Genomic DNA, 23,375 nt, shown 5'->3' with positions numbered 1-23,375 from the left:
CAGCTAAAGATACCCTCCCCATACTTACTTAATTAAACACAGAAGCAACAACTCAGAGAGAAGAAAAGGTGAAGTGGCACATGGACCAGGTGAAAGTGAGTAGTAGACTAGATCCCAGTGTGGACCTTTATTTCCTTGCTTGTGTTGTCCTGGAGCAATGGAGACTGAAAATCCAGGATGGAAACATTTCAGTTGCTAAAAACATTCTCCAGATGTTGTAGGAAACAATAAATAAACAAAAGGTTTGAAAAGGCTTCTCTTGATTCATACCCAAGTTGTAAATATGAGTACAGTTGACATGCAGTAGCAAAGGCTTGGAACGACAATTGAAGAAAGTGCAAAGGTAGGTTTTCAAGATTCTCATGGTTTTCAAATGCTTCTGTGACATGAAAGATCCTGAAGAAATCACAATGGGCTTCTTCTAATAGTACAGTCATCTCAGTTCTACATGATGAACAGACATAGTAGTTGATCAGACAAGGGAAATTGGAAGTATAATCCAATGGCAATCCGAACGCAATCATGGAGTTTCACGTTATTGCATGATAGACTACCACACGTACATTCGGGCAACGGCATGCTATTTTCAGGCTATGGGAAGCCAGTTTGAATGCAATTCACATTAACGTAAATTTGCTAAACTAACGAATTCACATGAATGCGTTCTGGCCCCACTTTCTTTTCATTTGAAAGTAAGAGAAATTCCTCACGTGTGATAAACTCCATAGAATCATAGAGGTCGTTCCCAGTATGATTTACAGTGAATCTCTGATCGGGGACCCTAGTTCCCACTTGAAAACGCTTCCGATCCTTATTGGATCAATTTCAGTTGGGATAAAGTGGGACAAACATTAAAAAAAACCCACCAGGTTATCCTGATCGTTTGTTTTGTTTTGTTTGCAGTTCTTTTCATTAGAATTGATTCTGAAGCGTGTCCAGTAAGTTGGAACGCCAGATCAGAATCGATTCTTTCTGAGGGGAGGGACAAATGCCAGAGGGCTGTGTACCATCCCTCCCCAGAAATGTCACACACACTCCAGTGCTGCCTTTTTGGGTTCTTTTTTTAAATAAGAAAAATCGATAGATTGGTAAAGCAAATACTTGCAAAGGCAGGTAGATACTAAACCATTCTATCGCTTTTTTGCTTAATTTTTTTTAAGTGTCCCCTGTCCTCCTCCCAGGTCTCTTCCTTCCTTCCTCTTTGGCCAGGTTTGTTCAAAGGGGGTGATCTGCCCTTGCCTTACCTGAGGCTGAGAGAGTGTGACTCGCCCAAGGTCAACCCAGAGGGTTTCTATAACTGAGCAAGGATTGCCTATATATCTCCAACTGTGCCAGTGTGGCTGGTGTAGTCTTCATCCCCCTCCTGCCGGTCTGATCCTTCCTCCTCACACGCTCAGCCTCACACTCTCTCAGCCTCAGGCCACACTCTCAGGGATTCCAAAATGTCCTCCATTTTGAGCATGACCAAGAATCAGCGATTTACATTTCTAGGAGTCTTTTTTAAAATAAATATAAATAAAATAAAACTTTATTTATATATTGCTTTTCCAATGATCAAAGCAGTGTATATCAAGAATATAATTACATTCAGTTTAAAAAAAATACAAAATCTTCATATATTAAAATACATAAAAACACAGTCAAAAATCTATCAGTCAATAAAGTGCAATTCTATCAAGAATAGTGACTACTGAGAATCAGACGGGTATGCTAATCGAAATAAATATGTCTTCAGAGCCTTCTTGAAGGCATCCAAAGTAGGGCAGACTCGAATTTCATCAGGAAGATTGTTCCAGAGAGTTGGTGTGGTGCTGTCGATGTATATGATCTCTTGTGAGTTATTGACAATCTCCCTCTCGGACATTCTAATAGATGTTTTCCTGATGTTCTAAGAGTGCAGGGCGGATTGTGTGGGAGGAGGCTTTCTTACAAGTAGCTCAGGCCCAAGCCATGTAGGGCTTTATAGGTAATAACCAACACTTTGTAATGAGCCTTGAAGCTGATGAGCAGCCAGTGAAGAGATTTTAATACCAGGGTTATATGGTCTGCCCTGGATGTTCCAGCGACCAGCCTGGCTGCCGCATTTTGAACTAACTGAAGCTTCCGAACCTGGTACAAAGGTAGCCCCATGTAGAGCGCATTGCAGAAATCTATACGAGAGGTTACCAGTGCATGCACTACAGTTTCAAGGTCCTTTTGGTCCAGACAGGGGCGCAGCTGGCGTATCAGCCGGAGCTGGTACCAAGCACTCTTGGCCATTGCATCCACCTGTGATGACAAATGTAGGGATGAATCCAAGAGTACTCCCAGACTGCAAACTTTGTCCTTTAGGGGGAGCATAATCCCATCTAGGACTGGATGACAAATTTCCCTGCCTGGACTTGGGGTACCTATCACAAGTACCTCTGTTTTCTCTGGATTCAGCCTGAGTTTGTTTTCCCTCATCCAGCCCATTACTGATTCCGGGCAGGCATCCAGAGGAGAGATGCCTTCCTTAGTCACTGTATCTGTCGGAGGCATGGAGAGATAGATCTGGGTGTCATTAGCGTACTGATAACACCGAGCCCCATATTTCCGGATGATCTATCCCAGCGGTTTCATGTAAATGTTAAAAAGCATGGGGGATAAAACGGTACCCTGTGGGACGCCTGATGTTAGCTCCCTTTTACGGGAGCAACAATCCCCCAGCCTCACCATCTGGAACCTTCCCGAGAGATAGGATCGGAACCACTGGAGCACAGTGCCTCCGATACCTAAATCCCTCAGGTGTTCCAGAAGGATACCATGGTTGATGGTATCGAAAGCCACTGAGATGTCCAAGAGCACCAACAAGGTTACGTCTCCCCTGTCAATGCCCAGACGAAGATCACTGACTAAGGCGACCATAGCAGTCTCAACTCCGTATCCCGCCCTGAAGCCCGTTTGAAATGGGTCTAGATAATCAGTTTCCTCCAAGACAGCTTGGAGTTGGAAGGCAACCACCCTCTCAATCACCTTGCCCAAGGGAAACTTCATACACATGGTAGTGTCCTCCATTTTGTGGTGCCTTGGCCTCCTTTGCGTTGAGGACCTCTGGCCTTGCCACAAAGTGTCCAAAACTTGGAAAATCTGGAAAAATAGATTCGATGTAGCCAGCTCAAAGCCAACAACACTCAAATCAGAAATGTAAACTCATGCTTCTTAGTCCTGCTCAGAATGGAGGACATTTGGGAACTTCTCCTGGAGGGAAGGCTGAAATGGAGGACATGTCCTGGAAAAAGAGGATCTCTGGGGCACCCAAAAAGTTGAAAGGGAGAACATGTCCAGGGAAAGGAGAACGTCTGGTGGCCCTGTCTTCACTCCCTCCCTCTTCTTCCTCATCTCTTTCTCCTCCCTTTCCCCTCCCTTTTTCCAGTTTCTCCATCCCTCCATCCTCCTCCAGCCTTTTGAATTCCCCGCCATTTCAGGATTGCTTTCGACCCTATTCAGCCCTGCAGACAAGCAACCTTAGGTAAGTCTTGGCCCAGCACCCCTTGACCAGGCTGACCAGGTGTCCTAACCACAAAATGTAGGACCTTCTAAAAAAATGGAGGACATGGCCAAAGCAAAGCTTGAAAAAACCCCACTCATATCAGTGTAAATCCCTGTTGCTTACTCCTGCTCAAAATGGAGGACCTTTGGGAAAGAAGAGCATCTGGGGCACCCTGCAGCTTAGTCATGCTCAAAATGGAGGACTTTTTTGGGGGAAAGGAGGACATCTGGGGCACCCTGCTTAGTCCTGCTCAAAATGGAGGACCTTTTTGGGACAGAAGGGCATCTGGGGCACCCTGCTGCTTAGTCACGCTCAAAATGGAGGACTTTTTGAGGGGAAAGGAGGACATCTAGGGCAACCTGCTGCTTAGTCCTACTCAAAATGGAGGATTTTTTGAGGGGGAAGGGAGGACATCTGGGGCACCCTGTTGCTTAGTCCTGCTCAAAATGGAGGTCATGTTTGAGAAAGGAGGACATCTGGGGCACCCTGCTGCTTAGTCCTGCTCAAAATGGAGGACTTTTTGAGGGGGAAGGGAGGACATCTGGGGCACCCTGTTGCTTAGTCCTGCTCAAAATAGAGGACATGTTTGAGAAAGGAGGACATCTGGGGCACCCTGCTGCTTAGTCCTGCTCAAAATGGAGGACTTTTTGGGAAGAAAGGAGGACATCTGGGGCACCCTGATCCAACATGGCCCTTCTTAACTTTCTATACTTGAGGAGGCAGCTGCTTCTTGTTTCTGGAATGAAGAGGAATGTCTGTCTGGCATTATGTAATTTGTTGTTAGATGCCTTTGAGTTGACTCAGGACAGCCCTGTGAGTGAGATGTCTCCAAGGCTTGGGTCCTTTTGGGAATTGACAGTCTGAAGCCTGTGCAGAATAGGGTTGCCATCTCAGGCTCACCCATTAAATCCTCAGGTTTATGGGCCCAAACCTGAGGACTAGGAACATCCCCTGGTGATGCCATTAAGGATTGCACATCAGGATTGCACTCACCACAGTTGCTCACAGCTTTCGTTAAAACACACAGAGAACGCAATTTCATATTTGGAAATTCAGAGAGGAAACTTTGTTAAAGGGGCTGTTTCCAGGTGAAGGTAAAAGGAGGGGATTTTTCCTTCTCACTTATTCAAGGAGACGGCATAAGGAATATTTACGTAACTTAGCCTGCTGGTTTCTTTCTTTTTAAATTTCAAAACAGATCTTATTAATAAAAACAAACAAACAAAACAAAATGAACAAACCAGACAAACAAAACACCTTCCTTTCTCTACATCGGTACTGTTAATCCAGCCTTTATCACCATATATTAGAAAGGTATCATTCTCAATAATACATAATATTCCAACACCAAAGTTATATTCTGTCTATATTCTATAACATATAACCATCGTTTATTTGTGAATTCTAATGCTCTTCAGTTATTTTTACTAAATTCTACATTCTATATTTTTAAATCTATAATCTACAATTGTCCAATGTTTATCGTAACTTATCATCTAAATTCTATTCTTATTATTTATAGACTATTTTTAAAATTGTCCCCCTTCTGTTCTTTCTAAACTTTAATTTAATCTTATCACAAAAATTGGACCCCAATCGAGCTTCAAATAATTTATCATTGGCTCCCAGTCTTTTCTAAAATTAGCCAATGAGGTTTTTTTCTTAACAATTGGGTTCACTTATCTGACTCCATAAAATCATACATTGGATTTTCAGGGTTTCTTTTTTCTTCCATTTAGCCACAACTAACAACCTTGCACCTGTTGCAATATAAAATATGAGTTTCCCGTATTTATTGTTCAACTTTTTAGCTATGATAGCCTGCTGGTTTCTGGTGGCAAGGTGGCTGCAGAGCAGAGTGGAAGGTGAACCCTGACACCACAACGATCTTGCAACACTTTTGAGACTAATTGTGTGAAAGATTATGAACAACAAAAAACATTCCTAAATATTGTGTTTGGTGTGGTACGGGAGGAGGTCAATGGGGAAAGGTCTATACCATGACTTATTGCATCGGGTGACATCAAACTTAATGAAGCCACTACATACTGCTATTCCAGACTAACACGGCTATGTCTCTGTGTTCTTTTAAGACAGACATGGCTGCTGCTTTTGCTACTAAGGATCATGTCGAGAATCTCTGCGAAGAAGCCATTTGTTCTGTTTGCCTGGAGTATTTCAAGGACCCTGTGTCCTTAGAATGTGGGCACAATTTCTGCCAAGCGTGCTTGTCCCAGTGGTGGAAGGAGTCGGGCACTATGGAGACCTCCTGCCCTCAATGCAGGGGAAAAGTTCTGCAAAGGAACCTCAGGCCAAATCGGCAGCTAGCCAACCTTGTAGAAATCACCAAGAAACTCAGCCTTCAGGGGTCTATGAAGGCAGAAGGCAAGGAGAGAGTCTGTGGGAAACACCAGGAGCCCCTGAAACTTTTCTGTAAGGATGATGAAACCTCCATCTGTGTGGTGTGTGACAGATCCAAGGAGCACAGAGATCATGTAGTGGTCCCCCTGGCAGAGGCTGCTCGAGACTACAAGGTACAAAAATGTTGTGCAGTTTTATAAAGGAATGGAAATGGTTTCAGCTTCTGCAGATGGCAAACCCTGGCTTTTTAGGCGCATATAGCAACACAAACAGGAGCACATGCCCATTAAAAAGAACATGATTTAAGGTCCCACATTTTTTGCTATCCCCAGAACGGATCCCCTTGCAGATAGCAAGGGTTCACTCTGCATGTGGATGCTTCCTGGGGCATTCTCTGAAGATTCACTCCTATTAAAAGCTTTTAAGGCTAAGCCAAAAATAATAGTTACTTGCATGAAGTGCAGGGAAGGCCACCGTCACCAAAGAAGTTTCCTTTGAAATAGGCTGATCACTGTTTAAAAGCCTAAGTTGGCTTGAAAGAACCCTCCTGGTTGGATTCAAGCACATTCCACTCAGGCGATTGCTACATCCCATGCTTTTATGGCTCGTGTACTGATCAAGGACATTTGCCATGCAGCTACCTGGTCCCAGCCTATGATTTTTTTATTTTTCACAATTTAGGGTGGATTTGAGGTCTTGAGCTTATGTTATTTTGGGAAGGATGTATTACATTAATTTCTTACCAGACTTATTTACTGTATGTTTTACCTCTGCGTTGTAATGTTTGTATTTTCTATTTACATCTACTTCTGTACCATATTACTGGAGGTTTACTGTTGAAGGGCATTTCTTCTGAAACTGGGTTCCTGGTTTGCTATGTCAAAATATTTTGGTGTCCCTTAGAAGTCATTCTAGCGTCCATCCCACACCGGATGGTTCTGTTGCCCCGAGTGTTAGGAGAGGCTTACTACACTTTGCTTTTTCCTGAACATGCTGGGAAGGGCATGTGCTCTGCCCCTCTCTCCTCCCCTTTCTATTACATTCAGTGAGTGCAAGCTCCTTTGCTCTTCACTCAATTTCAAGCCAATTGAATCATTCGACTTGTAGAATCCTAGAGTTGGTAGAGCGATACAGAGGCCATCCGTCCAACCTTGCTTGCTGGCGAGGACTCACAAGCTTCCCTGATACATGGTGATCGGCGTCTTGTTTAAAGACCTCCAAGGTAAGGAAACTCCACCACACCTCCGAGGGGCGTTTGTTCCAGCTGTAAACAGCCCTTACTGTCATGGAAGTTTCCTTCTAATGTTTGAGGTTGGAATCTCTTTCCTGGAGCTTGACCCATTGTTCCAGGTTCCTATTCTTGGAGAGCCGAAGCCAGCTTTGCTTCCTCCTCAATATGACATCTCCTCAAATATTTAACTAGGGCTATCATTATCACCCTTGTTAACCTTTCTCATCTCTAGGTAAACATACCCCTGCTCCCTACGTCATTTCACCATAGGGCCATGGGCTTCCGAGCCCTTCACCAATTTTCCAGTTGAGGGCTGACCAATGCCGCACTTGAGGTTGGCACTATTACTTCCCTTGATCTAGGACACCTATATTCTGTTGATTGCAGCCTCAAATTTGCATTGGCCGTTCTTTTTAGCTGCTGCATCAGCTGTTTGCTCTGTTCACTTGTGGTTCTCCTAGGCTCCTAGATCCCTTTCACCTGTAGGTCTCCTTAATGCCAGGTGTTTTCCCATCATATATCCTGTTGATTTTCTTTTCTCCGCCCTAGGTGCAGTACCTTACATTCCTCTGTGTTGACATTCCTTTGTTGTGTTGGGCCCAGCTTTCTAATCATTAAACTCATTTTGAATTCTGTCCTGTCCTCTGGTGGTATTAGCTCTCTTCTAATTTGGTGTCTCTGTCAATTTGATTGCATGCCCTCTATTCCTTTCATTCAAGTTTTGCTCAAGATGTTGATTTAGCCCTGGGCCCAGCGACAAAATCCGAAGCGGCGCCTTTCTCTGTGGGCTGCTCCCAGATGTGGGACGCCCCTGCCACGCGATGGTCGGTTTGACCCCCTCTTTGCTCTCCTTTCCACTGGCAGCTGAAGCATTTTAGGCAGGCGTTTGGTGGCTCGATTTTTTGGTGCTGTTTTCAGTGTTATGTTTTATGCTTTTGTTGTTTCTTGAATTGGCTGTGTTTTTATGTAGTTGTCTAAATTCAGAAACTGTGCGGATGTCTTAATGCGAAGCGGTTAGAGGGTGGTGGTGTGGTTCTGGTGTAAACCTGGTGGAGTTCACCTTCAGGAAGCCAGTTGACGGAAGTTGTTGGAAACCCACTGGCTGACTTGAAGCAACTCACACTCTTCTCAGCCTCAGAGAAGGGCCAGGCAAGCCCTATCTGAACCAAATCTTTCCAAGGAATACCCCATGATTGGTTTGAACTTGGGACGACCTGCACAACATATCGGCCTGGGGGCTGCATGCAGCCCACCAAAGTGATTTTGGGGGTGGTTCCCAAGGTTTGGAACACTTCAAGGGTCCTCCCACCATTTTCAGCCTTCCCCCTGAGTAGAAGGCCCAGACAGCATAGGAGGTGGATGGGCAAATGTTTGCTGCGTTTAGTGTAAAGCTCCTCCACCTTTGGCTTTCTCCTGAGGAGTTGGGCAACCTGAGAGGGGGAAGAGGAGGACGGGCAAATACTTGCCCCAAGCCTCCTCCGCTGCTTGGCTTTTGCCTGAGGAGGAAGGCCAGATGGGCGATGAGGATGCGGTGACCATCTTGCAATGCTCCTCCTTCTGAGGATGGACTTCTATATTAATTTAATTAATATTATTATTAAACCTATCTGTGGCCCGAAGGAAGTTAACTTGTTTTAATTTTGGCCCCTTCCTAGTTGCCAAGTTGTTGCCGGTCTGCTCGGCTTCATCATAAATTGCAATGTGGGTACTTTGAGGCACGCCACAACAACCAATGTGGCTCAGGCTTATGTTTCATTTTTTGTTGTTGTTTCTTACACTCTGCCCTTTTTGATAAAGGGCAGTCCCTCCAGAGCCCAATCTGGGCCATCTTTTGGCTGTTTTTCGTGTTGTGAACCTTGCTAAAATATAGGCACTCCCGTCTCTGAAAGCAAAGGAATGAAACTAGCTGTGCGCCTCCTTGTTGTGAAGCAGCGCATGGCAGTTACTCCTTGTTTTTTTTTTTTTTTTCTTCTTTCCTTTTTTTCTTTTTCTTTTTTTTTTTCTTCTTTTTTCTTTTGGATGGCCTTCAGGAGCTCTGTGCGGGAAGCCACTTGTTCTCTTGCCTGGATTATTTTCACGTATCCAGTGACCATTGAATTGTGGGCACAATTTCTGCCAGGCTGCCTCTACTCAGTTGCTGGCAGCAATTGGCCAGGGGTCTGCTGCCCTCGTGCAGAAAGTCTTTCCAGCCCAAGAACCTGTGCCAAATTGGCAGCTGGGAAACTTTGTGGAAAGAACCAAGAAGCTCAGGACTCTAGGGGGAAAGGGGGCACCGGCCACAGAAAAGTCAAGGGGAAATCTGCGAGAAGCAACAGGAGCCTTTGAAACTTTTCTGCAAGACTGACCGAACTGCCATCTGTGGGTTTGTGACCGATCTCTGGGGCATAGAAACATTAGGTTGTTCCAGTGGAGGAGGCTGGCCCACAGTGCAAGGTAGGAAATCACTGGACTTCTGAAAGAATTTGTATAGTTTTGGATTCTTCTTTAATGCTGGTGTTGCGTTTTGAAAGAGGGTTGATGGCGGAGGTCAGTTCATGCCATCGTAAATCACTTTGGGTGCCTCTGCACTGCACAAATGATGCAGCCATGGCTACATCTACAGAATCCTGGGATGAGTAGTTTTGGTGCGGCATGTGGTTTAAGCATACATCACATATGTTTGACCAGTATATACACTAACTAAACAATATATAAAACTATAAATATCACCTATAAAACCTGTTATCCTAAATCTCTGTTTATTAAATTTTCAAACAGTTCATCCCCAACCACCCCCCTTTCTCAAGCCGGTGGCTATAGCCAAGATGGGATCAGCCCACACATACCAGCTTGAGTGGGGGAAGCCTCCTTTCTCACAGTTCTTTTCAGCTTTATTACAACACATTAACCCTTACAGAACTACCCAACATTTATACAATCCCAACTTAACCAGAAACTGTCAATTCATCTTTACTCACAATCAATTTCTGGCAGGAAAGCATTCAGTATTTCATTAACTAAGTGCATCTTGACCTCTCCCTTCTTTCCTTCAGCCAAATGTGAACATTTGTTTTCTTCTTTAGAATCAGATCTGCATTCACTGGAATTTATGAAAAGGAGAGAGAGGAAACTGCTGGCATATGAAGCTGAAAGAAAAGGAATGCCCAAGACTTACTTGTTAGTGTAAATATTACTGAGAAGGTACGAATTGTACTATATTACTAAGATGTGTAACTGTAAATATACTGGAATTAATAAGGAATATTCAAGGGCGAGCTCTCCTTCTTTGGAAGTTGTACGAGCATCTTTCAGGAGTGCTAAGTTGTGTATCCTTGCATGGCAGGGGATTGGACCGATGTGGCCATTCCAACACTAGGTCTCTATGATTTTGAGAAAGCACTTGAAACCATGTGGGAGGACTTTCTTGGTGGCTTCTCTAGGCTGCTCAGGCTAGGTCAATCCCATCTTAGTTCTCTTTCCCTTGGTTCTCTTTTTCTTTTTATTAAAAGACATCTTGGATTTATTGGTTGTGCGAATTGTTTTTTATAGTGTGTGGGGATGTTGGAAATGAGTTGGTACTATTATTTCCTGTGATCAATGAGCCTATAGTGTCTCGATCAATGGGACATAATGAGTGCCACTCTATTCTGTTTTTGGTTCAGGGCCCCACTGGACTATTGCATCCAAATTCTGGGCCACCTGTCAAATTAGGGACATTGAGCAAGAGCTGTTTGAAGCTGGGAATAGGCTCCCTTGAGTGTGGGTTTCTAGTTAATAGAGGCTGGATGGCCTCTGTCAGGGGTTGCATTGATTGTGTCTTCCTTATGGCTAATTGGGTTTATAGCATTATAGAATTAAGAGTTGGAGAGACCTCAAAGCCCATCCAGGTCCCAACCTCTTGCCATGCACGCGAACACTAAGCAAAGCACCTCCAACGATGGCTATCAAGCCTCTGTTTAAAAACCTCCAAAGAAGGAGGACCACCACTCTCCAGGACAACGTCTTCCCTGTCTAAACGCTCTTACTGTCAGAATGTTCTCCTGAGACTTGGTAGAATCTCTTTCCCTGTAGTTTGAATCCATTGATCCTTGTCCTAGGCGGGTTTACAGACCGCGAAAAGTGGCGGCCTGCACTCCGCCCCTTTCCCGCCCGGATTGGGGCCTCAGTGGTCGCGGCAGCCGCTGAGGCCCCAATCCACCGCTTTCGCCGGCTGCGGAAGCAGCAAAAGGCCCCTTCCCCACAGCCTGGAAAGAGGTGTCCTTGGGGCTTCAAGCCCCAAGGACATCCCGCAGCGGTGGGGGAGGAGGAGAAAGGGGCCGCTTGGCTCCTTTTCTTCCTCTGCGTCGCTTGGCCGCAGTGTCTGGAAGGCTGCACCCAGTGACCAAATGGCAAAAGGGCTCCGTTTCGGAGCTCCTTTTGTTGGCCAGGGAAGGGGTGACTATGCGCCTGGTGTGCTGCCATGATGATGTCACATCCGCGCCACCCCGTCTAGGAGTGGGCAGTCGTGACGTCGTTGGCGGTGGCCGTGTTGGACGGCCCGCCATTTGTTGTCGCTCCGCGCGTGTAGCATTGGGGGCTCCGGAAGGATGCCCTTTCTAACCCTAGCACGCTCGGATGCGCGCACTTTTAGGCCGTTTGTAACCGGCCCTGTCTCGGAACTGTGAAAAACAAGCCTGTTCCCTCTTCATATGACATCCCTTCAATATTTAAAACATGACTATAATGTCCTCTCTTAATCTTTTCTTTTCATCAGGTAAACATCCCAGTCCTCATAGGTCATGGCTTCCCGACCATTCCCCATTTTAGTTGCCTTTTTCTGGACATGCTCCAGCTTCTCAACATCCTTCTTGAATTGTGGTGCCCAGAACTGGACACAATATTCTAGATGAGGCCTGACCAAGCCTTCCCTTGAGGCTGAGGAAATGTGACCACTCGGCCCCCAATCTCTGGGCAACCTCTCCCAGTGGTTTCAAGGAGGACATTAAAACGCATATGTGGACAAAACTGAACTCTGGGACCCACTGGCAGTGGCTAAGGAGTCAATCGGAATGGAGCCACTGTAAAACACTACCTCCAAGCAGGGGTCACCCGGAAGGTAACATGTTGATGTTATCAAAAGCCACTGATAGGTCCATCAGAACCAAACAAACACACTTCTTCCTGGTTATTCCGATATTGACTTGTCCACTAGGTGACCTAAAGCTGTCTCCAACCCATAGCAGGTCTGAAGCAAATTGACATGGATGCAGGAATATCCTAGCCTGTGAAGACACCATCATGTCCTTCAAATACACTGTACTTGGCTGCATAGGGCTTTGTAAGTTCATTACAGCACTTTGATTATGCCCGGAGCTGTTATCATGCCTGGTGGAGTTGTTGCAACAAGGGATATGCATGCTCCCTGTAGCCAGCCTTAGTTAGTAATTGGGCTAGCTCTTTGAGCCAGCTGAGGTTTCTAAACAATGTTTGATTTTATACCCATGTATTATTGCGCGAAGCATAGAATTGCAGAGATTGAGAAGACAGTAGCAAATTTCAGACAACTGCACCAGTTTCTGGAAGAACAAGGATGCTTCTGCTGGCTAAGATGGAATTGGCGGGTGAAGAAATCACAAGCAAGGGATAAGGGCTGGATGAGAATTTCAGGAACTCTCCTTGTTGAGAGTCTTGTCCAGGAGATGGAAGAGAAATGTCAACAACCACCTATGCAACTCCTTCAGGTAAGATGTCAGAACAGACAGGGTGCTCTCTAAGGAAACCCAATGTCAGAATTTTTGTTGTGCCTCTCGTATTTACAAAAGAGTGAGGGACTCCGTTTTGATGTACCAAACCAGCTTTAGAATACCACAGGAGCATCCAAGAGGAAAAGGAGCAGTGAATTTATCTTCGTCTAACATGGATGGGAAACACTCGCCATTTTTGCCCTTCTGCTTGTGCAGGGGTGGGGAATTGTGGCCTCTGGCCCCTCTTTTCTGCTTTGAATCCCTCTTCCAGTCCCCCAAAGCCTCCAGTCCCCCTAATCGGATGAGGGATGGGTGGGTGCAATTTGGAGACAATTTTTTACCCCCCAAACCATGCGGAAAGCACCCTCAAATGTGTGAAGATACCTCTCCTAGAATCCCCCATCACCATCAAAGTCCTTTCAAAATGGCAAGAGAAAGTGATGCTACATCCCTTCCAGTTTCCATTCAAAGAGAGATTCTGAAGATAAGCTCAGAGGTATTTTTGGCATGCTGGGGGTCTGTGTGTGCAGGGGGCCATATGGGTGGGAAACTGGCCTTTTGGCCCCTGGACAGCTGCCACACTAATGTGTTTGGTTCTGAATCCCTTCTATCTGCTCTTTGTGTGGTGCTTTGGGCTTTTGGATGCTTATTGCATCACTGGCCACGGTAAAGATCCCCCCACGATATTATATGTGTGAACATTCTGCCCACCGTTATTCTATTATGAATACTATTATTTTTAGATGTTATTGTTGTAATTTTTAATGGGTGAGAATTGTTTAATCTTTAAAGGGGGGATTGTTCTATTGTATTTTTAAGTAAGCAGAGAGAAAGTAGCATAGAAGTGTTTTCTGCTCGCTTCTCTGCCTGACTTGTAGCACTTCCATGGGGAGTTGGTTGAAAAGTGTTCCTTTGTACACTGGAGAAACATCCATTTGGCTATAGGGATGCTTTTACAATCAGCTCCTATGGCTTTATGACACCACGTAGTGCTATAGAAGCCATGTGGAGAAGCAAACAGAAAGACCTTTTTTTGCCGCTTCATCTCTGCTTACTTTTGTAATACGGTAAGTCTCTTTTTGCATTGTTGGAACAGGAAGCTGAATTATATGGACTTCTTGTTTCATTTGGCTGGAATTCTCTCATTTATTACTTTGGGGTAGTGGATGCACTATTACTGACCGCATCCTTTGTGTGTTCACAGATGGCATCCCACACATTTTCAAGGGTTACACTGGTTTCCAAAGCACTTCTCTTGCCATAAAGGAGAACACAAATTTTTATTGGACCTGAGAAGGAAATATGTAACCCTACCTTGCCCCCAGCGTCGTTTCCATTTTCCAGATCCCCTCCTATAACATGCACCCCAGCTCTTTCTCTTGTGATTGTCACATGCAGACAAAGGCCTCTTTAGGCCTCCTTGTATAATCTTATATCCATCCTCATCAGTCCTTGAATGAGAGGCTTGTGTAGAAGCATCATTGTTATTGTTAATTGGCGGCTTTAGTGTTGTGTTGGAGGAAGGGATAATTGGTTTTATTCTGTATTTTTATTGTATTCTGTATTTATTTCACTTTTGTTGTAAACCACCTCATCCAACCGGAGAGCCGAGATAAAAATAAGATTTATTATTATTTATTATTATTAGGGTGGGCCAGAGTGTGAATGGCATATGACAGCTCTTACTTCCATCTTCTTTCTTTCTTTCTGTTTTCCCCAGGATGTAGAAGCATTTTTTTGAGGTAACTGGATCCCAACTGCTTCATTACTGCTACATAATGGTGAAAAGGGTCTGTAGATTGCATACATGTCCAGAGGAGGTGATCAAGATCTAGAAATTAAACCTTATGAGGAATGGATTAGAGGAATTTTTGATACAGTTAGCCTAGAGAAGAAAAGACTGAGAGGTGATGTGATCTAGCCATCTTCAATATTGAGAACTGTCACCTAGGAGCGGAAGTGATTTGTTATCTGCTGCTTCAAGAAACTAATGGATACCATTTCAGAGAGGGAGATTCCAGCTAAACTTAGAAAGAATATTCTGATTGTAAGAGCTATTAAGACCACCTTGGAAGGTGATAGAGATAGATTCTCCTTTACTGTAGGTTTTAAATGGGCACATGTCAGGGTGCTAAAGTTTAGTGATCTCACATTGGCCAATTCCTGTCATTGCACTAAATGAGCCTTGATGCCACTTCCAGCTCTGTACTATATGTCTATGATTGTCTGGTGTTATCACTTTTTTGATGATGGTAGGCACCATTTGAAACTAAACAAACTGCAGTGGAATGTCCCAACAAACAACTCCTGTGGGGGCTTAGACACAGTCACCGATGATGAGTATTGCTCACGAAAATGGGTTAAGAAGAAGAATCATAGGCTCATTCCCACTACAATTTACTTCGATTGCAGGTCGAGTTAATGTCTGTTGTACCCATTTGAAGTCGGTTTCGATCCGATTCTGATCCAAAGCGTTCCTTAAAAGTGGGGGTAAATGCAGAAAACCTGCTCTTATTTGACACTACTTTTCAAGATGTTCCCTTGAGAAGAACTGAATCACAAGAATGCTCAACAAGTGGGACGGCCTTTGATCAGATCGCATCTCCCTGGAGGGGAGGGACTATGGCAGGGGGTTCGCAGGGCTCTTATTTGGTTCATCCACTGCCTGATTTGGAATATTAGCTATTGTGACATGAGTAGAAGAACATCCTCACCAAGGCATGCCCCTTCCTGACTTGGTTGTTGTTGGTGTTTATGTGCCTGTCAAGTTGCTTCCAATGTACGGCAACTCTAAGTGGGGTTTTCTTGGCAAGATTTGTTCAGACGGGTTTTGCCATTGTCTTCCCCTGAGGCTGAGCGCATGTGACGTGGCCAAGGTGGGTTTCATGGCTGAGCTAGAAATCGAACATGTGCCTCTAGTTTTTCTGCAGTTTTCTCTCAGGGTGCCATTGCTCCATTCTAAGGAATCCTGGAATGTGTAGTTTTGGGAGAGAATGTTAAAGACCCTATAAAACTACACATAGGATTCCATAGATGGTGCCTTTTTCTACTGTGTGGATGCACCTTATTCTCTTATTTTGCTCCACTCTGGAATTCTGATTGGATGGGTACCCATTTACAGTAATCTTGTTTTTCTCCCCCAGCAACATGGGAAAAGGTGACATTTGCGCTCATCCAATGGCTTTCCCTCCAGAGCTGAAGTGGGAAATTTGGGACTCCCATGAAATAAGTTCCTTTCTAGCTAGTGTCATGACAGTTCAGAGGTAATAAAGATTTCTTGTATGTGTATTAGTTCAAAAGCAAGATGACATGACTTTTATTTGGCCACCGCATGGTTTCCCCCCGGATACAATTCCGCTGCGCATTTTTCAATCACTCGGAGTACTGGCCAACAAACAAACAACAAAAACGCTACCTGAATCAGTTTGTATGTGAAATTAGGGTTCCTATTTCCTATCATTAGTGGGTATTAGTTTACACTTAAATGAACCACATTTGCATGGGTTGTTCAACAGCCTAGTTTGGAGAGGTACTTTTTGAGCTGGCCACAATATGTTTCATTCTTCACCGCCTGAATGGCTGTCTTAGGTGCATGAAAACCTTCTTTATCCTGTTCTTCCAATACAGAATGAGTGTCTTTTCTGTCTACTGTAGTAGGAGAGTTTCTGATGGCAATTTGGAGCTAGGAGGCATCTGCATTACAGTATAATGCCGTTTGACACCACCCTTTAAGTGTTGTGGTGGCCATCCTATGGATCCTGAGATTGTAGTTTTACAATGTCTTCCCGCCAGAGTGCTGATGCACCACAAAACTATAAATCCCAGGATTCCATCCCTTGGGCCATGGCAGTTACACGTGGTGTTGTCAAACTGCATTATGTCTCCAGTGTGACAGTAGCTGAGTAGAAATTGAATCAAATCCAAGGAGGTAGAATCAATCTGAGGCATTCTTATTCAGTAGTGTTCATTGCAAGGTTACTCCCAGTGAAGCAAACATAGGATTGTTACCTATCCCAGTTTAGAACACCATTTTATAAACCATGTGTAAGAAACATTTATTGTAATATTCCATTAGCTTGTAAGTAGATGCAAGATGATGAAATATCTTTGAAATATTATGATCCTGGTTTTTGTCTGTGTTTGTATTTCTGTCTCTGGTATCAATTTTCTGTTAAGGAAGTAATGCTGAGGGAACACATCTATTTTGTTCACTGAGGTATATCTGTATTGATGTACAAGATGTACTGTAAACTTTTTTGTTGTGATGGTGTGCTTCAAGTTGGTTCTGACTTAGGCGACCCTAAGGCAAACCTGTCATGGAATTTCTTGGCAGACTTTGTTCAGGTTTGCCATTGCCTTCCCCTGAGGCTAAGAGCGTCTGACTTAGCCAAGGTCATCCAGTGGGGTTATTGCCAGCCAGGAATCGAATCCTGATCTCCAGAGTCTAGTCCACTGTTCAAACCACTAAGACACATTGGCTCTCAACAATGGTCTAAATGTTATCTTTCTATCTCTTATTCCCAGATGTCTGATATCAGGCAGCAGTGGCAGAAAGGTAAGTATATCCAACAGAGAAGCCATCCACCGAAGGGACAACGGGGAAAGATGTGAGAATGGGAAGTGATCCATTTCATTTCTTCTCTGAGTCTTCCTTGATTTCTCTTTCTTCTCATCTATCTCCATCCTTAACAGCAAACGTCACACTGGACCAGGGCACAGCACACCCACAACTTATCCTCTCTCCGGCCACAAGAGTGTGAGATTGGGGAGAAAATGTCAAAAGCTGCTCTAAGAAGGAGGAAGTTTACTGGAAATATATCGTGTTAGGCTGCAAGGCTTCACAGCAGGAGACATTTTTGGGACGTTGCTGTAGGAAATGAAGAGGAATGGGCAGTTGGGGTCGCCCGGAAATCTGTGAAGAGAAAAGGCTCAATTGAGTTTTAATCCTAAAGGAGGATCTGGGAAATGGGGACGTGGGTGGGCAGTACAGGGCCCCCCATCCATCCCCTGAATCTCTTCTTCGCTTGGGCAAGGAGCCCAAGAGGATCCGAGTGTCTCTGGAATAGTGCTGCAGGTGAGGTGGCCTTTTATGACGCGGACCACCGCGGCCGCAGTCTACACCTTCTCAGCAGCCTCATTTGCAGGAGAGACTCTTCTCCCCTTTTTTGGGTGAGGCAAAAAGGCTACCTCAGGGTTTCCTAAAAGAAATGTACAAGTCTTCTCCATCGACCGAAATAGTGGGATTGTTTTTCCAGAAGGGATGGATTTAAACATTTTAAAAAATATATTTGTAATGAGCACTCTCGACAGCTTTTCCAAAATCAGTTTTATTGTTACTTCCTCGGTCAATCTCAACTCATGGCGACCGTATAAATGGACTTCCCCAAGATTCCCATCTAACCACTGCTCTGCTTAGGTCCTTTAAATTTAGCTCATCACCTCATTTATAGAGTCCACCATCTAGCATGCAACCTTCCTCTCTTTCTACTTCCCTTCACCTTTCCTAGCATTATTATTTTACCATGAGTCCTGCTTTCTCATGATGTGGCCAAAATACGGCAGCCTCAATTTCATCAACTTGGCTTTCTAGGGAGATTTCAAGCTTGATCTGTGTTCAAGGATCGTTTGTTTTGTCTTTTTGTTCATCCACCGATCCTCAGTGCTCTTCTCCAGAAGCACATTTTAGACAGGATTAATTCTAATCCTATTTAGAAAAAAATACAAAACTGTTGGGTTTTTAAAATTCTCTTTTCCTGGAGTTCCTTCCTACCTCCGCAGTTCTGTCCTAAAAGAACAAAAAACCACTTTTAACAGTTCAAATAGCTCAAAAGTTCCTGCATGTTAACCTCCCAATTAGATTAATTCATGTACTCTACTTGGACTCAGCAACCTTGCTAGTGCAAAACTATCAGAGGGTCAGAGCAGCAGGCAGGAAAAAGGTTGGCTAGATCCTGCATTTCCCCAAAACGGGTCAAAATCCCCCTGCCAAAAGGCCACTCCCAAGGGAGGCAAATGCACACAACCCAACCACAGTTTAGCCTCACTATGCCAAGGCTCTCAACAACAGGGCATCGATTCTAAAGGAGCTTCCTATATGAGTAGGAATTGAAGCTTGAAGGGGATGGAAGTGTGCTGAGGTGTCCTCCTCTATAACCCACCATTGGGTGCCAGCATGGTATAGACTGGGAAAGGGCCTTTTCTTGCCCTGGCTCCTTAGTTATGGGATAGCCTTTGTGTAAAGTTCTGATTGGCACGGTGTTTTCATTCTGGTGCCAGTTGAAATTTGAGTTTTCTCGGTGCAAACCAGAGATCTCGTGGTGTACGGCAAGATATATAATCACAGAAATCAATCGGAAGGGTCACAAGCAGTGTTGTCACTAGGGGGATGCCGGGGGTGCAAGGGGTTCAGACCACACCGGGAGATGCGCCTAAGATGGGGTGAAAGCTGTCTCAAATTGGATTATTGTGCAGTGTGTTTTGGCCCATAACCTCTTCCAGCACCGTTTAGTATCCTTTTGGAATTTGCAGTGCCTAGAACTGGACTAAGAACTCCAGTATTATTGTTATTACTTTATTTTTTATCCACCTTTCTCCCAATGTAGGCGGTGAGTAGTTGTAGTAGTAGTGCATTCCAAATTACTGGTTGTTAATCTGCTGCTTACTTTGTCTTTATTGTACTAGTTAGTATTATTGTAGGAATTTTAATCATGTAATTGTTGTTTAGTTGTATGTGACTGGCAGGTTTTTTCTCCCCCTTATTTTTTCTCCCTTTGCTATGTAAATTGCTGTCCAAACTTTACAACGTCTATAAATAAATGTTAATATACTAGTAGTAGTATTATTATTAATAATAATAATCTCAAAACTGTCCCTGCTAAATGACACTGAATTCCATTGGGTTTTTTAATCCCAACTGATTAGATTTTAAGATTGCTGCATTAAACATTAAGCCAGAGAGTGTGACTTCCCAAGGTCACCCGTGGGTTTCATGGCCGCGGCTCGAAATCGAACCCTGGTCTCCCGGGTTGTTAATCCACACTCAAAAGTGTGGCAATCAATATTGATGTAGATGATGATGATATGTTCTTGCTTAGTTACCACATCCCCTTTCTTCACCATGGCAATCTTCCTCTTTCTCCTTCATCTGGGGGAAAACTGACTCATTCTGACAAGGCACTTGGTAAACCAGGTTATTGCTTTCACTTCCGTACAACGGTTCCCATTTCTTCAAAGTCAGACCATGGCGTTTCCTCATCAAATTCATTGTCTATTGCGCAGCAAATGTCTTCCGCGTAGGAGCTCAACTTCTTACCTGAAATGGCATAGCCCTTGGGGCGTGTTCTGTTCGTCCCCGCAGATGGACTGTTTTTCACCCACCGTATTTTTACCTGTCACAGGTGTGACATCTCTCTATAAAGCATTTAGGCTATTAACATGCCTGTTTTGAACGGCGTGAATTAAATGTGTCGAATTTAAGAATCAGTGAAGAAACTTTGGACGATTTAGATTTTGAACAAACAAACATTACCTTTTTATTTATAAAATATGAGAATATATATATATATGATTTATGACTTTGGCTGAGTCAACAATCAAACCACTATGTCATGCTGGCTCTCATCATCATTATTATTATTATTGGAATAATACTAATATAATAATGTTCTTTGCTTTTCTATGACCTATATATTATTATATATCATCTTCCCCCGAAACGCATAAGTCACCACTGGAATCATATTCTATCATAAGTCATAGATCATATATATATATATACACACACATATATACACACACACACATGATTCTGTGACCTGAATGAATTGATTCTATGTGACATGACTTTTCTGGGGAGATTGTTCAGAGGAGGTTGCCATTGCCTTCCCTTGAGGCTGAGAGAGTGTGATGGCCTAAAGTCAACTAAGGGTTCATATTTACATTCAATGTCTCTAGTGGCAAATCCAAAACCCGGGCGGATTGTCACACGAAACCGGAAACGGAGGACGTGGCTCCTAGTACTCGTGCCTTACCTCTATAGCCTGCCTCGTGGGGGAGGGAGGGGGGAGGGAAACGTTCTAAGAGCGCAGCTGCTGATTGGCTGCAGCGCGGGCCCCAGTGGCCCGCCCTCCCATTGCTTCTTCATTCGCCTCCCTGATGGCTTGTGGCAGGTGCTAGGAACAGGAAGCGAGGGGGGCGTGGGGGCGGGGCGGAGGCGGCGCGGCTGGCGGTGTGGCACTGTGCGGGCAGCACCTGGCTGGAACAGGGCTGCTGGGGGAGAGAGAGAGGAGGGGAAAGAGGAGCAGGGCGGCAGCGGGTTGTGCAAGGGGAGGATCTGAGTATGTAGATAAGAGTAATAGAGATGTTGTGGGATATATCAAGTATGGCTCTATAAGGACAAGAATGATAATAACCGATTGTAGTAACATATCGATTGAAAGAAGAAATAATAAATATATTACTTTATATCATATATGATATTATATATAATATGTAATACAATATATTTACATAGTATTTTAGGTTATAGATATTTAACAATAATATAAACATAAATAATAATAGTATTTTATGTTTTAATCTATAATAATATAGAATTATATTATATATTATTATATTATAATATATGATAAAACATTTTTGATAAAATTATGTAAGATAATATTGTATATATAAATGTTTATAATGATAATAATATGTCATATATATATCTATATTTATATATACTATACATTATGATATTATATCGTATTTAAAAATATGTATTATTATATTATAATATATGTAATGTAATATAGAATGTATAGTATATATAATATTAGAATAATATATTTATTATCTGTTTTTTATTATAGTTAGATATGCTATAAATGTTATATTAATAATACTATAAACATTTTATTGTATCCCGCCTTTCCCGTATGAGGATCAAGGCGGGGTCGTTATATGTAATATATAAATACATATATAATTACATCTTATACTATTATAGGTAGAATTTAAAAAATAATATATTTATTATATAATTAGTAGATTATATTAGATATATGCTAAAACTTATTATAACATGGGATTGTAACTATTAGTATATATATATATTACATAAGAATCTAAAATTATTTATTAAAATATTTTATTATACATAGATATGTTTAAAAGTTGTTATATATTATGGCAAATGTTGACCTGTAGAGTAGAGTCGCTGGAGACTAGGATTCCTAGAGGTGACCTCTCAAGTAAAAAGTAGCGTTGGTTTATTTGCGTTTTTTCCACTGTCATCGGAGTCTGTGCCTTCACTCCCATGAATGGGGAGGGACAACTGTATGTGTGTGGTATATATATCCCTTACTTGGGCCTCATTCCCACTTACAAATAAATCGTTTTGCGTCCGAATTGATGGATTGATTCAATAGCAGGTGTGTCCACCACTTACGTTTGCCCCGACCCATTTCCCCCCCTGTAAAATAATCCACTGTGGTTCACATTCAGATGAATCTATTAAAATGGACTGCTCCACCAGTTGAAGGGCAAATTTAATCGATTGTTGTCTGGTCTCACTTGTGCGGAATCGATTTATCCAAAAAGACGTGGGGAAAAAAAATCAGTGTCAAAAAGCGAGGGTTAAATGGGTCTAGCGCGTGGCTCCTTCAGTGATTCGGTTCAAGTGGGAACCAAGTGGAACCAGTTCAAACAGATTCATGATCCGGTTTAAAGTAGTGGGAATCAGGCCATAGTCGCCTGTGTAAGGCTACATCTTTTGCACAGCTATCTGGAAATAAGCCCCATTAACTTGCAGGTCTTACTTCTGAGTAAGATGCATAAGATTGCATTGTAAAGTCTGTCCTCTTCTTTTTTCTTGAAGCAGAGACCTCACAAACCACTTGACGCCCGTCTTGGGTTGCAGCAGAATGAGATTACAGTGGATCCTTGTTATAGCTGGGGTTTGGTTCCAAGATCCCCCGTGTATAAAAAAATCCTGTATGCTCAAGTCCATTAAGTATAATGACATAGCAAATGGTTTGTCCCTAATAAAAAAATGGACATCAAGGTAAATTTATCTTTTTTGGAACATTTTCAAACCGTGTTTGCTTGTAAATCCGTAGTATAAGACGGGCCCGACTGTCATAAATATTGAAGCCGAACATGAGGGAAACCAAAATAATCCCATGTGTTTAACAATAGCACGAGCTTTCGCCCCATCCCTTATTTGGAAGTTCATTGCTGCTTTGGTTTTTTACCATATAAGAACATGACAGGGAATGTGGAACCCGCTCATGCGATTACTGTGACCTTGTTGAAATGGGGGTAATGGGAGGAAAACCCAAAGTTTGTTTGCTGATCTTCCTGTGTTTTATGCCACATTGTCAGGTTCTGTCATTTTTAGGCAAATGGTGTGAAAAAAGGAGCGCAGAGGGTCACACACACACAGCTGAGAGAGAAACACGAACACCAACGGAACAAGACCATTGGAAGTAAGAAAACAGAGATGAAGACACAAAAGTGAGGGGTCCAGCAGGTCATTCTTCAAGTTTTTAGCATCTGCTGGATAGCGGTTGGGTGGGGGGTGGGGGCT

At 43.3% G+C, this 23,375-nt stretch overlaps 1 protein-coding gene across 1 annotated transcript in view; it reads left to right on the top strand.

The window, feature by feature from the left end:
* Positions 1-3,399: 3,399 nt before the first annotated feature.
* The window catches only part of LOC121923769 (zinc finger protein RFP-like), a 51,580-nt gene continuing 31,604 nt past the window's right edge, over positions 3,400-23,375 (top strand). The window contains exons 1-3 of the mRNA XM_042454519.1: positions 3,400-3,490; positions 5,605-6,045; positions 12,581-12,802. Of these exons, the coding sequence (XP_042310453.1) occupies positions 5,611-6,045; positions 12,581-12,802 (657 nt within the window). The 5' untranslated portion in view covers positions 3,400-3,490; positions 5,605-5,610. The remainder of the gene's footprint in view (positions 3,491-5,604; positions 6,046-12,580; positions 12,803-23,375) is intronic.

This window comes from Sceloporus undulatus, chromosome 2, assembly GCF_019175285.1.
Source record: "Sceloporus undulatus isolate JIND9_A2432 ecotype Alabama chromosome 2, SceUnd_v1.1, whole genome shotgun sequence".
In the NCBI taxonomy this organism is placed as follows: domain Eukaryota; kingdom Metazoa; phylum Chordata; class Lepidosauria; order Squamata; family Phrynosomatidae; genus Sceloporus; species Sceloporus undulatus.
The sequence above is the reverse complement of the archived record's forward strand: the minus strand, read 5'-3'. Positions and strand labels throughout refer to the sequence as shown.